Genomic DNA, 17469 nt, shown 5'->3' with positions numbered 1-17469 from the left:
TCCGCCCGCTCCTTTTCTCTCCGGCTTCCCTGTTCTTCCAGCTCCCTTCTTTCTTTCTTTCTTTCTGCCCACTCAGCTCCACACTCTGCCCCTGGCTGTTTCTTCTCTCCCGTCCCGGACACAACTGCCTTCAGCACACACTTCCTTTCCCCCTAAGCTGCCGGCTCCTCCTCCCTCCTGTACAGTTTCTATGGGGACAGCATTAACCACTTCAGAGAAAACCTGTGCTTCCTTGTAAGGGGTCTGCCCACCCCTTACATACCTCCCCTCTTTAAGCCTAAGCCTCCCGGCAAGGCACAAATCTAAAATCACATTTTAAAACTAAACAAAGTCATTATAATGAAACTGCGAACATGTTCACCTGAGGGCACCCGCAAGGGCACACCAGTCCAGTGCCCGGAGTTCCTCCTGGAAGCTCCCGGTCTTAGTCGTGCCCGGAGGCCGTCGGCAGGCACTCCCGGTCTTAGTGGAGTTTCTGCCCGGAGGCTTTTGCAGCACTCCCGGTCTTAGACGTTAGCTGGCAGGAACACAACTCGGCAAAAATCTTCTTAACGACGCGGAGGGAGCCCCTGGCTCAGTCCAGCATCAGGCTCTCTTCCGGGCTCAGCAACTTGAATGGTTACAAACAACACACCTTCTTCCGGCTCAAAACAACGCCGGTGTTGAACAAAAACAGGCCCGCCATCTTCCGGTCTTGAAAAGTCACTCCGGATGATATGCACGTTGCCATTCGGCTCATTGGGCCTGCACGTACTCCGACAGGGACTGTCCGGGCAACCGGCGCAGCCTCCGGAAGGGCTCGTAGTTGGCGGGTTGCTCCAATGTCTCGGGTGGGAGAGTTCAGCTAGCACCGGTCTTTGCTGCGACCGCCGCCGGTATTGGCATTCCTCCCACTCGATTTCCTGTTGCCACTGTGCGGCCTCTTGTGTAGTGGGCCGCTCCGGTCCTCCTGGCACAGCCGGTAGGTTAAGGGTGGGTCCTTCCGCAGCCGCAGTCTGCTTCGGGCGTCCTCTGCCCAGGCTAGTCGCTACTAGTGCGGCTACCGCAGCTTGCTGTCTTCCTGGAGTCTCCATCTTGCTCGGAGTCAGCGTTTCTGGTAATGGCGTCGGGGTCAGTGGAGATGCTGGAGGAAGTGGAGGCGGGCTTACTTTTCCCGCTCTTGGGTATACTCCACCCCCAGTCTCACACATCAGGTCGACCCCTACGCGGCGGTTCTTCTTTTTCTCTGGAACACCGCCCACTTCACATATCTTCCTTCGTGCCCTGGGACCGGCACCTCCCCTGTTTGGGCGGAGTACTCCGAACTTCTTTTTCGGCACCGGCCAGCCCCAGGCTCTTCTTTTGGCGTCAATTCTGCGCGCGCTTTCTGTGTCTTCACAGACAACGGCCATCTTGCCGCCATCTTGTGCCCGGTCCAACGCCTTAGGCACTTCTTCCTCTTCCCACCATGGGATCGGGACTCTTTTCCAATAATCTGGATCCAGTGTCCTCGGCATCACTTGATCTCCTTCTTCTTGGAGCGGGACCCTTTGCATGTAATTCGCATCCTGCCGACTACGCCACATGTAACGGTGTGCCAGGGGCGCCTCTGGGCTTGTAGTCGTGGCCCCTTCTGTCAGGCTTACCCCTGGCTCCGCCGTCACTATCGGGACGGGAGATGTCTTGGTGGGGCAGAGTGTGGTGGTGCAGATGTCGTCCGACGTATAAACACTCTCCAGGCATGGTTCGATGCAAATAAAAGACATTCTTTATTTCACAACTCTTTCCAAAAACCGGCAGTTACAGATGACTTCACGTTCTTTTCTTAGCTGGGGAAAGCCTGCCCTGACGTCTCCTCCAGTGGGGATGTGCCCGGCTACTCTACTTCACCTGGCTCCCACTTATGGCTACCCACAGCCCGGACCCACACCGGGACTGCTTCGCACTATGAGGTTCCGCCCGCTCCTTTTCTCTCCGGCTTCCCTGTTCTTCCAGCTCCCTTCTTTCTTTCTTTCTTTCTGCCCACTCAGCTCCACACTCTGCCCCTGGCTGTTTCTTCTCTCCCGTCCCGGACACAACTGCCTTCAGCACACACTTCCTTTCCCCCTAAGCTGCCGGCTCCTCCTCCCTCCTGTACAGTTTCTATGGGGACAGCATTAACAACTTCAGAGAAAACCTGTGCTTCCTTGTAAGGGGTCTGCCCACCCTTTACAGGCTGCTCTACCAAAATGAAGGTCTTTGATCCAATAAACCATAGTACAGTTAGTTTATATACTTGAAAAGACGCCATTTCGGCATGGAAACACATTGTGGAATAACAACCACTTCTTGATCTTCATTTCGGTAGCACAGCCCAAAATCGTGAGCTGTCTTTTCTATCAAGCATCCTGGTGGAGTTCATCCCCCAGCCACCGGGCAGCAGCAACCATTATTGAGCTTTCACAGGCGTTGTGCCTATACAACTCACTCAGGTGAGCATATTACCTGAATTTAATATATCTTTTTATAAGGGTATCACCCTATAGTCTGGTGCGCTCTGTTTCCACAGTTTTTTATCTATTCTTTTCAGACTCCTGACAAGCAAATTTTCTTATTTATATGCTCATTTAATATCATACATGCACTGTTGCATGGCCAGGCAATCTTGCCGGTTAGTGGCCTGGAAATGTAGAATCCCATGGAAAAAGGTATGGCTGCATTTAGGTTATCACCTTGCCTTTCATGATAGAACCAAGAAATGAATGTCAGGGACACAGAATGAGACAGCCCAGGGGGTCACACAGATATCCTGCTGCTACCACCAATAAGTCAGGGTAATAGACTGGGACAGCCCAGGAGATCACGCAGATATCCCTCTGCTGCCACTAATTTGTCACGAAAAGCATTCTGCTGTCTTCAATCAACAAGACAATTATGCAATTTACCAATGATTAATGGACAAGGCCCATTATTGGTGAACTGATAGTGAGTGTATAGCATATACATACCTCGGTACAGTCACTGCCAAGCTCCACAATAACACAAGAAAATACTAGCTGCCACCAGCAACCACTTTACAGGTCGATTGGATACCCGTTACAGGTAGTCTATGGCTTTGGGGATGCAGTTTATAGAGCAAGAGGAACAAAGCTATTAAATTTTATATATTTAATACGAAAGTAGGCAGTGTTTATAAAAATATACAAAAGATGTTACAGATGGGACAAAACAATACAATATATACAATGACATAAAATAAAAACTGGATAAACAAAAGAAAATGACTAAACCTGATGTCACTGCAATAGCATCAAAGTTTTTGGAGAAAGAGAAATTCTTTATTAAAAATGAACAGAACCCACAGTAAGCTGTACCTTGCAAGGACTGATAAAAGACCAAACCCAATTTCTGCCTTTTGTTAAAACAAAGTTACACCCATATACCTCCCTCTGATGTGGGGTGTTCTCAGTCTTCAGAATTTTATGAGATCCCTACTTACAAGATATCTTTGCCTCTCGTGACGTAAGTGAATGCTTCCTGTTCGCCCCTTGACTACAACACCAAAAATCTAACTCCCATAAATATTGGATCGATGCAAAACCCCAATATTCATATCTGAACCCTGGAGACAGAGTGTTACCAATGATGCTTTGATGAGAGGAAGCGTATGCCTGGGAAGACAATTCTCCTCCTCTGTGTAAATGAATCTCAGTCTTGCTGCCTCTTTCCCAGCAAATTAAACCTGTTGTAGTTACCTGGCCACTGGAGGGGGCAATATCTGACCCTTGCAAGAAGCTGCTACTTTAATGGAGATCGAGGGGTTATATCTCCCTCTCTCTTATTTTAATTAGTGTCTTACTTCACTAGTTATAATTCCCCACATTAATGTTAGTATAGGGTAAAGAAGTCTTTTATACAGAGATGTACAATTTTGCTCTATGACATTGAACAACAGCGTTTTAAAGGGAATCTATCAACAGGTTTATGAAATGAAGTCCGAGATCAGCATGAGGGTATGATGTAGGGGCTGACAGCCTTATTGTAGTGATGTGCCATTTATTAGGCTTTGTGTTGCTGTTTTAAGAAAATCAGTGTTTTATCACTCTTAGATTATCAATACAGGACTAGTTGTCTCATGCTTCCTAGTGAACTGTTCTGTATAGCCCCGCCCCATCACTGATTAGCATCTTTCTGTCAATGTACACTCTACAGAACAAACTGACAATTAGTGTAGTGGGCAGGGTTATATAGAGCTCAGCATTCTTAAGCACTGCTAGATTTGCAACACAGAAGACAGTTTGTGTATCTAGATGACAACATGTAGACCAGCAAGTGACAGTCATCCCTAGAATTAGGGTATCAGCACCTACATTATGTTGCTTTCAGAATATATAGCAGAAACCTGGTAATAGATTCCCTTTAAAAACTTGACAGAAAAAAAAATCAAAATGAATATATGCCCATTCAGGGGTATGGTGCAAAGCTTTAAATTCCAGACCAACACCAAGAACAAGCAAGGTGCTATTACCAGAATAAGATGAATCCTCACCTGTGTTGAACCAGTGATCGCAGCAGCATTGCTATTGTAACAGCACAGGACAATACCAGGGCAGCAATGTAACAAACTGTAGGTGCAAAAAAGCAAAGATGTCACATTTACTCACAAAGATAAAACATTATCTACAAATCTCGGAATATAACACAAAGCAATGGTTCTTAAAGGCGTTATCGGGTAATGACAAGTGTGCAGTCACGTTATGTGAATTGTGAGGACTTGTGCACTGTGAGGATTCGCCAATGTCAGAGCCAGGGATGGTGGTCACATGGCCACAGCTATACGATATAGATACGCCTGGCAAGAATCCGACAAGATGAGTGCAGTCTCGCTCGAGGAAAGTTTATAGAGCGAGGCTGCGCCAATCTAATGTGTGTGATGGAAGGATGCACAAGTTAGACTGGACTTCCCCTTTAACACAATCCTTATAACATCCAATAAGTACATGTTTTCTACTTGACTAGTCATGAGAAATTACTTTACTGGGCAGAAAGTAGAAGATCAGCCATTTGTGCTATTATATGTCACAATTGTTTGCAAGATATGCCCTAGTATGTGCTGCAAAAATCACATGTATTACATTCTGTCATTATTATATGAAATCTCCTGGAGATGCATGTAAACTCCATATAAAAGCACATTTATGTAACACTGTTGACAATTCGCACTCAAAAAATTGCAATTGGTCTGTAAAAAAATATGATAAACTTTTATGTAGACAAAAAGAGTGACTTTGACTTATATATACCGTATGAATAAAATGTTTCAACTGGCAACAATATATGCATCATCTTTCATTACCAAACATTTTATTATTTTATTAACATAATATTAAAATGTGCATAATATTAATAATAATTATAAAGTATATAAAGTGTGCATTTACATAATGTCAACATAAAAAATGGAATAGATTTTTTATTTGATCCTGTGGTACGTCCATTATAAAGTCTGGAACAGCATTCAGCTTTCTTCTGGTTGCTAAGAGGTTGATGTCTTGTGAACATACATCCACTAAGGCTATGTGCGCACGTTGCGTACAATCACTGCAGAAATTTCTGCAGCGATCTGAAGAGCACACGTGCGCTTTAAATCGCTGCAGAAATGTCCGTAGTGAAAAAAAAAAAAGCCGATTCCATGCGCTCTGTCTGCAGCCCCTCCCATAGACAGAGCAGGAGCTGCCGGCAAAGCGCACGGAAGAAGTGACATGTCACTTCTTAGAACGCAGCGCTTCGAGCAGCAGCCGAAGCGCTGCGCTCTAAAACGCCACGTGCACACGGCCCCTGCACAATCTCCATAGACTGTGCAGGGGACACAGGACGCATGCAGTTACGCTGCGCTACAAGGCGCAGCGTAACTGCATGTATTTACGCAACGTGCGCACATAGCCTTAGGGGTACTTTGCACACTACGACATTGCAAGCCGATTGCTGCGATGCTGAGCACGATAGTCCCCGCCCTGTCGTAGCTGCGATATCTTGTGATAGCTGCCGTAGCGAACATTATCGCTACGGCAGCTTCACACGCACTTACCTGCCCTGCGACATCGCTCTGGCCGGTGAACCGCCTCCTTCCTAAGGGGGCAGGTCGTGCAGCGTCACAGCAACGTCACACGGCAGTCAGCCAATAGAAGTAGAGGGGCGGAGATGAGCGGGACATAACATCCCGCCCACCTCCTTCCTTCCGCATTGCAGCCGGGACGCAGGTAAGGAGATGTTCCTCGCTCCTGCGGCTTCACACACAGCGATGTGTGCTGCCGCAGGAACGAGGAACAACATCGTAACATCGGTCCTTCCGAAATTATGGAAATGACAGACGCTACATCGATGATACGATTTCAACGCTTTTGCGATCACGTATCAAAAACGATTTACACACTACGATGTCGACAGCGACGCCGGATGTGCGTCACTTTCGATTTGACCCCACCGACATCGCACCTGCGATGTCCTAGTGTGCAAAGTACCCCTTAGTCCTGTTCAATTGTTAGGTTACTGTCACACAGAGTTTTGCACAAAACTCGCCGACTGTCATGGCTTCATCATGCTTTGTTCACATAGTAGAGTCTGACACTCCGTCAGATGGTTTCTCTGGTGTTTCTCATCAACGAAGGCAAACCCGGACGTCGACTTGCTTCTGCTCCTTCATAGACAAGCTAGCAAGAGTTAATCTCTGCTAGCATGTTCATTAGGCTTCATTGATCACATGTTGTAAGAAAGCCAATCACTTCTACTCCTAGTATTTTTAGGCTGGAGGAAATCTACCTACGCCAACTATAGTTTATGCTATGTTGTTTTGTGAGTTTTTGTGTCCCAGACTTGCTGAAGAAAGAGTTATTTTGTGCTTGGTGTTCTTGTAGAATTATCTGACGTCTTATTGTTTCCCCCTGCTCTTGTTTTCCTCCTAGTCTCTTATTGCTTACTAGATCTCTATGTGTGCATGCTGTGTGACAGAGTTTTGGCTTCCCCTGTTTGTCTATTTCTGTGTGTTAAATCACTCTCCTGTCCTGGCCCCCCTCTGTGGGGGTATAAGATCAGGGCTGATCAGAAGCAGGGCCAGGAAGGAGACTCAGACATCCCCACAATTAGGGGTATCTTTGAGAATAGGGATAACACATGGCCCCCTAGTCTGAGAGTCAGCTTAGGGGTCCCACTATTTCCATAGTCTCTCATGACATTTACTTATCAGATGGTCACATTTTGCATTTAACACCTTCAGTGTTTGCCAAACATATTATTTATTATTAGTTGCATTTTTAAGCCTCCTTATTAATATATATTAAGGCACTGTTTGTATTTACACTTTGTTATTATTTATATATTATATTCAAGTGTATTGTTACACTACTATACTCTGTATGGCAGCCATGTTTGCACTTTTATACCCAGCTGTCAGTCAGGATTGTTGTCACACTAGATACAGGGAAGTACTAAGCGAGCAGCAAAAGGTAAGGGAAGGGGACCCCTGTATCTAGGGAAGGGGAGATGGGTATCCCTAACCAAACCTACTGCTGGTCCCGCACCACCCTATAAGCAGATACCTGACCCTAGGTATCGATAGTACAGGACCCTAAATAGGAAATGGGTGAGATGAGCTCTTCGAAAACCCCACTAAATGCTAAAGGAAGACACAAGGAGGTCACACAGGGGAAAGTGCATAATCTAATTATCCACAGATGACTGAGACAGGAGTTCAGCAAAGCTTCAGTAACGATACCACAGATGAGAGCAAGCCACCTGCTTGCAACCAGAGCTAGAATGAACTGAATAAAATCACCAGCACCAGACCAAGGAAGAAGGGAGTATTTAAGCACCAAGGGAGTATTGATGATCAGCAGCTGGGTGGAAGATGAGCTCCTGCTGGGTCCTTAAGGGGGAAAAGTCAAAATCCAGCATGAAACCTACCTATTACAATGAATACTAACAACAAGAACAATAGAAGGTCAGGGAAAATGTTTTGCAGCCAAACATTGTGACTTTCTATTGTCAGAAACCACTAGACTGTCTGTCACCCGTGACAGACCCATGACAAATGTACTGTCAAATTTTACTCAACAATTATGGAGTCTTAATTGATAGGCCAAATGCCTGTAATAGCCTGCATTATATTAAGTGTGACACCTCTTTATATTCACATGTTCTCAGTGTTTTTGGTCTCCTTAACCCATGATGGGGACTCTATCATAATGTGTATAATACTTTAACATGATTGCATTGCAGTTAATAAAAAAATACATGATTTTTAGTTATAATTGATGCCCCTAATTTTCCTTTGCATGTGTTTATAACATAAATTCCACCAGTACAGAACATATTCAGACACTGTTTCAGTTCCATCTAGATTGTTCCTGTTCTTCCTTTCTTGTTCGTTCCAACACAACCCAACCTAACACCACAGTCCAGTCCATGACAATCATGTTCCCTTTCCATTGCTCTATTTGCCCTTCTACATAGAGAAGTATATTGAATTCTGCTCTTCTTTACATTGTAATAAAATAACGTTTTGTTTTTTTTTGTTAAAATACATTATCTCTCACCTTCCACTGCCCAGATGTAGTAAACAATGTAGTCCACTGCTTTTTTCTTATCTTCATCAACAATCACACCAAATCCAGCAAGCATGAGTATAAATTCATCATCAATAGATCTACGTATCTTTTGCACTGTTGGGAGGAAACCTGCCAGAAGAAGTAGCGCCACCTGTAGGTTGCATGGATGAAAGGTAAGTTACATAGTTTGCCCTCCTCTCCAGACAACAAAAGCGTATAACACGTCTGAGTGCTTTGCACTGTTATATCAGATAGCACAACGAAAGCATATAACACGTCCGAGTGCTATGCAATGTTATATCAGATAGCACTTGGATCAGTGTTATATTATGGGGCAGAGCAGATCTGTGATATGTTTCTCATGCCGATTCAGCAGGAGAAAACAATTGGAGCGTGCTGCGAGTGGCTCCGATAATTGCATCACACGCACCCATACAAGTCTAGGGGTGCACGTGAAACATCAGTTGTCTTCCGAGTGCAGTCCGATTACCAAGGACAAAAGCAATGGAGAAGATGGAGAAATTAATCTCTCCATCTTCTCCACACCTATGATCTAATTCTCATATATGAAGGAATCGGATTACAATGAATGATACTCGGGATCACACTCACAGCAAAGTTTCAGCCAAGTGTCATTAGCATGTCACATCCGATGCTCTTGCATGAGAAAATCATTGGATGGTATACATCAGTATGACCCCGGCCTTAAGGCCCCGTCACACTAAGCAACATCGCTAGCAACATCGCTGCTAACGAACAACTTTTGTGACGTTGCTAGCGATGTCGCTGTGTGTGACATCCAGCAACAACCTGGCCCCTGCTGTGAGGTCGTTGGTTGTTGCTGAATATCCTGGGCCATTTTTTAGTTGTTGCTGTCCCGCTGTGAAGCACAGATCGCTGTGTGTGACAGCGAGACAGCAACAACTAAATGTGCAGGCAGCAGGAGCCGGCTTCTGCGGAGGCTGGTAACCACGGTAAACATCGGGTAACCAAGAAGCCCTGTCCTTGGTTACCCGATATTTACCTTTGTTACCAGCCTCTGCCGCTCTCACTGTCAGTGCCGGCTCCTGCTCTGTGCACATTTAGCTGCAGTACACATCGGGTAATTAACCCGATGTGTGCTGTAGCTAGGAAAGCAGGGAGCCAGCGCTCAGTGTGCGCTGCTCCCTGCTCTCTGCACGTGTAGCTCCGTGCGCTGGTAACCAAGGTAAATATCGGGTTGGTTACCCAATATTTACCTTAGTTACCAAGCGCAGCATCTTCCACGCGGCGCTGGGGGCTGGTCACTGGTTGCTGGTGAGCTCACCAGCAACTCGTGTAGCGACGCTCCAGCGATCCCTGCCAGGTCAGGTTGCTGGTGGAATCGCTGGAGCGTCGCAGTGTGACATCTCACCAGCAACCTCCTAGCAACTTACCAGCGATCCCTATCGTTGTTGGGATCGCTGGTAAGTTGCTTAGTGTGACTGGACCTTTAGAAACACCTAAGCCAAATATAACCCCTGCATTTTACCTGATAGACAGATAATACAGATACAGTGACTGCCAGTAAGGATCTTTGTGATAAGCGAACACCTGTGGGAAACAAAAAACTGTAAAGTAGGATATGTTTAATATATTTTTTTTTTATTAAACTTTTTTAAAGATTAAGGGGAATCTGTCATCAGGTGTTTGCCACCTAATCTGAGAGCAGAAAATCCAAGAAAAACTGGAGTTTCCTTAGTATGAAAATATGAATGATCTTTATTTAAACTCAAATACGCATATAAATAATAGTAACCAATAAAAGGGAGAAGACCACAGGTGAAGAAAGAAAGTGGAAAGTGCTTACCAAAGGACAAGGTGAAGGATCGGTAAAACAGCATGGATCAAAGTGAAATGAAAATATATAAGAATTGCACAATGCTGTAGAGTATACAGAGAGAAAATTATATATATATATCAGTTCAGTATTCAAAAATGTATATCTGTATTCTTGCACTATGACCTCACTACATATAAAGCACAGCCCCATAGCACAATGTTCTGATGTAACAAAATGCAGCTGAACAGCCCGTCTACAGTACGTATGACCTCTGTTGATTTGTGTGTCACACCAATTCACATATACAATCTAGTCAATTTAGCAGCAATAGTAGCCTATAATGTGAGTATAGGTTGACAACACATATATCTACAGTAATGAAATACCATCAGATATATAGAATCGCAAAAATAAATAAGCCAGACATGAAAGTTCAGAATCGCAATAACTAATTCAGTCACTAGAGGGCTAAATAACCTTGTGCAATCAACAAACTACGTGTAGCTATGATCCAGCTTACCCATATTGCTCCGTCCTGTGGTAGGGGCAGTCCACGAGGCCCCGACGCACGTTTCTACCTTTTATTGATTACAATTATTTCTGTGTGTAATTTGAGTTTAAATAAAGATCATTCATATTTTCATACTAAGGAATTTGACTCTAGTTTTTCTTGAATTTTATGTGCTTTAGGAGTTTTCTAAAAATTGTCCTTGATGTTACTATGATTTCTTAGATGATATTGATTTCACTAATCTGAGAACAGCATAATGTAGGGGCAGAGATCCTGATTCCAGCGGTGTGTCAGTTAGTGAGTTTTTTGTTGTAGTTTTGATAAAATTATTGTTTTATCAATAGGAGATTATCATTCGAAGACTAGTAAACCTGCAGCCATGTAGTCCTCCACATTCACTGATTGGTAGTTTTCTGTGTACACTGCACATGGGCAGAAAGCTGCCGATAAGCTGTCTGAGAGGGGTTACACAGAGCTCAACATTGGGAGAACTGAAAGATTTACAGCAGAGATGCCTCCCAGTAAATTCACATGTCCTGTAATCATCAGTTAGATGATCCCTTTTTTTAACATGGGAGTCTGTGGAGAACGGATCCGTTAACAGATTGCTATTTATCTTCCATTTGAAAAGGATCTTGTAAGAAAAAAAATGATCTGTTACAAATGTAAGAATCACGGATGACTAAATAGCAATCAGTTGACGGATGAGTTCCCCATAGACTACAATGTTTAAAAAATGGATCCAGCAGGCAGCAGTTATTTAACAATTGACAAAAATGTTGTGTTTGACGAACCTTTATCCAACGGATCTCTGCAGGATCTGTTCTAACTAATGATTACAGAAATTCAAATTGTCTCTCCAGGAAAGGAGACAAATTCTAGTGCCACCTATTGGAAGTAGCAATCCTAAAAGTCAAAAGTGGCCTTTTAACAAGCCTTTTCATATAACCTAGGATATATGCCAGATCAGAATCCCAATTTGCAGACACTGTGTTTTGGGGTGATTGCCCCTCGTCAGTGCGGGTAAGTGTGGGTAACTGACAGGACGTGTGAACTCAGCCTAAGTGGAATCAGGGTCTCTGTCTCCACATAAAACTGCTCCCGGATAGTAGAGGAAAAACCTGGTGACAAGCTGTGGCCGCTGTGTATTTTTTGTGTGGAAGATCTACTGCATTTAACATTTTAAGTAAAGTGGATGGGATGTCATGAAAACTAATGCCTACTATGTGTCTAAAAATGCACCAAAAACATTAGCTTCTATGGGGAGCCTGAAACAAATTGAAAAAATATATGTAAAGGATGCAGATGTGTAAAATAAAAAAACTCACACAAACAAAAATGCTGTGTCAAATATGCCCCTAATACCCATAAAAAGGGGGGGGGGGGAGTAAAAATTATAGCTGATTGTTAAAGCGTATTTTTGTGTTGACACCTGTAGAAAACAAACCGTGGCAAAAAAGTTGTTGCCAATGGGCTTAAAATGATCAGAAAAAAATTGAACCTCTATTATCATGTCAGCAAGTTTATCCCGCATATACATATCGTCAGTATTGTAAGACTATGAAGGAGACATGAAATATTGTACCTGTGGTGGAAGAACAAAGATAGGAGCAGAGGTTAAGTGCCACCTGTGAGCCAATACTCACGGAGTCTTTGCTATAAAACACACAAAAAAGGTAGATTAGTAAGGCATAAATACTTCTAATATTTATTAAATAAAATAAATTAAGAAAAATCTGAAAATTCACACAAGATATACACTGTAATTAGATCGTAAGTTGAAAAAATCGGCAGCATATCTAAAACCATTGTTCTGCAGATCAGATGTGGATTTTGCACCAACCCCTTCAAATCCCCCCGGCGATTTTTCACTTTTCGTTTTTCCACCCCTTCTTCCAAGAACCATAACATTTTTTATTTTTCCGTCAATATAGCCATACGAGGACTTGTTTTTTTGCAGGACGAGTTGTACCTTTCATTGAAACCATTACCTTTATCATATATCGTACTAGAAAACAAGTTCCAAGTGCGGTGAAATTGTAAAAAAAAGTGCAATTGCACGATTGTTTTGGGGGATCTTTTCTTTACCACATTCAGTATATGGTAAAAGTGATGTGTCAGTATGATGTCTCAGGTCGGTACAAGTTCGGACATACCAAACATGTTTACTGTTATCTAAGGGGTGAAAAAAATTAAAATGTTTGTCCAAAAAAAAATTGCATTTTTGTCGCCATTTTCTGAGACCAGTAACGTTCTCGTTTTTCAGGATCTGGGGCTGTGTGATGGCTTATTTTTTGCGTCTTGAGCTGATATTTTCAATTACACCATTTCTGCTTAGATGCGCTGTTTTGATTACCTGTAATTGCATTTTAATGCATTGTTACATTGACCAAAAAAACGTAATTTTGGCGTTTGGAATCTTGTTATCTCTACTCTGTATACCTGTCGGATTAAATGATTTTAGATTTTGATAGATTGGACATTTCTGAATGTAGCAATACCAAATGTATGTATTTTTGTATTATTTTATTTTCAATGGGGCAAAAAGGGCGTGATTTGAACTTTTAGATTTTTTAAATTTAATATTTTTTAAAACCTTTTTTTCATTGATTTTTCTAGTGCTCCTAGGAGACTTAATGACTGTATACTGCGATTGCTTGTTCTTTCATTAGCAGAAATGCAAGTGTTCCTGCGAGCACTGGCGCTCTGTCGGCTCTCACAGGAAGTGAGTCATAGTAGCGTCAGGGGCCATCAGCTGACCCTGCGCTACAATGGCAACACCATGGCACTTCGTGATCACATCATGGGGCCGGGGAACAGTGCAATCTCTGCCATGGCCATTTAAATTGCGCTGTCAGATTTTGAGAGCGCGATCTAAATGGTTAGCATAAACACAATTTGCCGAATCAATTAGAGGTACCCTAAATCAAACCATTAAAACTTAACGTTTAATCTATAATTAATTATAATAGTGACTAGGTATTTTAAAACATTTCTGGAAGAGGGAGCTTATTGACATTCCTATATCATGTGAGGTAACAGGCTGCGAGCCTGTGACTCCTATTTGCTTACTGATGACTCCCTAAACCTGCTTGTTAAACGTTTTCAGCTACTAGCCTCCCCAACATGTTTCACTATGTCTGGCTTCATCAGGGGGCTGAGGCTATAGTGAACCGAAAAAAATACGGCACCCTTTTTAAAGGTTTGGTAGTGATGTCATATCAGAATCGTCCAATCATTATATAGCCACTATTATAATTAAGTATAGAGTAAACATTAAGTTTTAATGGTTTGATTTAGGGTATCTCTAGTTGCTTCGGCAAATTGTGTTTATTGTAATTTAACCCTTTACTAACTTGGTAACAGTGGGGGGTTTTGCGTTTTGACTAAGTGGTTAGCTGGTGCGGGTGGATCTTTGATCCACCCACGCCTGTTAGCCACAAATGTCTCCTGATTGGATCAGCAGACAAGTGTAGGAATTACCATGGGCTCACTGCCGGAGCCCGTGGTAACCAAGGGGACATGACCTTGGACATATATATACGCCCAAGGTTGGGAGGAGGTTAATTGTGTTTCATTCATTCATTGCATTGCAGAGAGAACAATACACATGGAAGAATTACAATTTTACTAAATAAAAGACATGCTGCTGATTTTAAAAATACACAGCATGTGATGAAATCCATTTGGATTTAGTATTCTGACCAAATGTAGTGTGGATATAGCAGATTTCTTATGTGTTATCCTCATAATATCTTGAAATATCCTATATAGCGGTCAAAATAGTCTGACACTTGCTGTTCCTGAAGCTCATGTTACAGCTTCCAATAGGAAGTGAATGACCTGCATAGAGCTGGGAGAATCATAACAAAGGCTACCATCAGTAACACACTACGCCGCCAGGGACTCAAATCCTCTGCTTAAGCCAGGACATGTCCGGGCCCGTCTGAAGTTTGCTAGAGAGCATTTGGATTATCCAGAAGAGTATTGGGAGAATGTCATATGGTCTGATGAAACCAAAGTAGAACTGTTTGGTAGAAACACAACTTGCCGTGTTTGGAGGAGACCGAATGCTGAGTTGAATCCAAAGAACACAATATCTCCTGTGAAGCATGGGGGGGCAACATCATTCTTTGGGGCTGTTTACCTGCAAAGGGACCAGGATGACTGATCCGTGTACATGAAAGAATGAATGGGGCCCATGTATCGTGAGATTTTGAGTGCAAAACTCCTTCGATCAGCAAGGGCATTGAAGATGAAATGTGGCTGAGTCTTTCAGCATGATAATGATCCCAAGCACACCGCCAGGGCAATGAAGGAGTGGATTTGTAAAAAGCATATGAAGGTCCTGAAGTGGCCTAGCCAGTCTCCAGATCTCATCCCCATAGAAAACCTTTAAAGGGAGTTGAAAGTCAGTGTTGCCCAGTGACAGGCCCAAAACATCACTGCTCTAGAGGAGATCTGCATGGAGGAATGGGCCAACATACTACCAACAGTGTGTGCCAACCTTATGAAGACGTAAAGAAAACGTTTGACCTCTGTTTTTGCCAACAAAGGATATACAGTATAACATATTGAGATGAACTCTTGTTATTGACCAAAAACCTATTTTCCACCATAATTTGCAGAACAAATCTTGCCAAATCAGAGAAGGTGATTTTCTGGATTTGTTTTCTCATTTTGTCTCTAATAGTTGTGGTCTACCTATGATGTCGATTACAGGCCTCTCTCATCATTTTAAGTGGGAGAATTTGCACAATTGGTGACCGACTAAATACTTTTTTTTCCAATACACTTCCAGAAAGGGTAATATAATGAGCCTACTATTTTGGTTACCTTTATTTTTATTCTATGAGTGAGGAAGTACATTGTAAATGTGTGTAATTTGCAAAGAGGTGTAGTCTGCATATACTTGTTTTGGCCCCAAAATTTTGCATGGTTGATCCGTATCCCCAAATCTCCCTAAGGACAATTTTCAAAAGTTGATAAACATGAACTAAACACACAAATTAGATGGCTTCATTTTAGAAATCTTTTAAAGCCAAAAACTGAAATAAATTTGAGTAAATTTGGTGTGGTTTACAAACCTAGCCTTGCCTAGGCACTTTCTAAAATCGTCGAAAAGCTTTAACAATGTGGGGCATGGTCAGAATTCTAGGTGTACTTTAGTAAGTATGTCTTCTTTACTATCCCACTTTTTATGTTTACAATAATATACGGTATTAAAACATGAAACTCTCAGAAGTGGTGCTTGGATAGGATCCCAATCCTTAGTGAAAATGATACAAAAATCCGGCACAAAAAGGAAGGTGTGAAACAGATAGATGCTTTTATTGTAGTACTTCAACTAGACTTGTGTATTACAATAAGGGGTACTTTGCACACTACGACATCGCAGGTGCGATGTCGGTGGGGTCAAATTGAAAGTGACGCACATCCGGCGTCGCTGTCGATATCAGAGTGTGTAAATCGTTTTTGATATGATTAACGAGCGCAAATGCGTCGAAATCGTATCATCGGTGTAGCGTCGGTCATTTCCATAATTTCGGAAGGACCGATGTTACGATGTTGTTCCTCGTTCCTGCGGCAGCACACATCGCTGTGTGTGAAGCCGCAGGACGAGGAACATCTCCTACCTGCGTCCTGCGGCTCACGCCGGCTATGCGGAAGGAAGGAGGTGGGCGGGATGTTTACGTCCCGCTCATCTCCGCCCCTCCGCTTCTATTGGCCGCCTGCCTTGTGACGTTGCTGTGATGCCGCACGACCCGCCCCCTTAGGAAGGAGGCGAGTCGCCGGCTGCGACGGGGGCGGGGACTATCGCGCTCGGCATCGCAAGCGTCGGCTTGCGATGTCGTAGTGTGCAAAGTACCCCTAACGTTTCGGTCTATTTATGATCTTCATCAGACATGCACAGTGTTGTCGCAATTCCTATAGCATGGTCATCTCAGTGGTATACCTTGCATGCACAACTCTGTGCATGTCTGATGAAGGTCATAAATAGACCTAAACGTGATGGTTATGCACAAGCCTAGTGGGACTACTACAATAAAAGCATCTTTTTGTTTCATACCTTCCTTTTGAGTGCCGGATTCTTGTATCAATTTAATACTTACAGTCAGTTGTGAAGTCTGAATTATATTTTTTTATTTCTACTACATGCGCCTCAGGGAATGAGTAATAAATTATATAGAATATATGATCAGTGTTTTCAATTGCTAACCTGACAAATCTGAAATATATGTTAGAAATTTAGCGGCCTGTGGAAACATGACAACAGAACAAAAACACCTATTTGCATAACGTCTATTTTCCAGGAATTTACTTAGCATTATCAGACCTAGATTTGGATGCCTTGCGCTTCAGAAGTCCTTTCAGATATCTGAGATAATAATTTCTTTCCGAAATCTAAAAAAAAGAAGAAAAACAATTGAAATGAAAAATATTAAAAAATACTAATGTGATTTCATTATCCCAACTTGTTCTTTAAAAACCACTGTCTCTAAAAATTGAGTTAAATACATTGTAAACTTCCCTGAACTCCCCTGATTCTGACGCTCTTTACCATTTCGTGCTGCGTTATTCCATTGCAGAGATAT

General features: G+C 42.9%; 1 protein-coding gene across 2 annotated transcripts in view; it reads right to left on the bottom strand.

Annotated features, from left to right (window-relative positions):
* The window catches only part of STRA6 (signaling receptor and transporter of retinol STRA6), a 155708-nt gene that overhangs the window by 24223 nt on the left and 114016 nt on the right, over window positions 1–17469 (bottom strand). For both annotated transcript variants that reach the window (XM_075345559.1, XM_075345558.1), the window contains exons 8-12: window positions 17211–17278; window positions 12459–12529; window positions 10072–10133; window positions 8550–8712; window positions 4508–4583 (exon numbers count right to left, since the gene is read on the bottom strand). In XM_075345559.1, coding sequence (XP_075201674.1) covers window positions 4508–4583; window positions 8550–8712; window positions 10072–10133; window positions 12459–12529; window positions 17211–17278 — 440 coding nt within the window. The remainder of the gene's footprint in view (window positions 1–4507; window positions 4584–8549; window positions 8713–10071; window positions 10134–12458; window positions 12530–17210; window positions 17279–17469) is intronic.

Source organism: Anomaloglossus baeobatrachus, chromosome 4, assembly GCF_048569485.1.
Source record: "Anomaloglossus baeobatrachus isolate aAnoBae1 chromosome 4, aAnoBae1.hap1, whole genome shotgun sequence".
NCBI classification, from domain to species: domain Eukaryota; kingdom Metazoa; phylum Chordata; class Amphibia; order Anura; family Aromobatidae; genus Anomaloglossus; species Anomaloglossus baeobatrachus.
The sequence above is the reverse complement of the archived record's forward strand: the minus strand, read 5'-3'. Positions and strand labels throughout refer to the sequence as shown.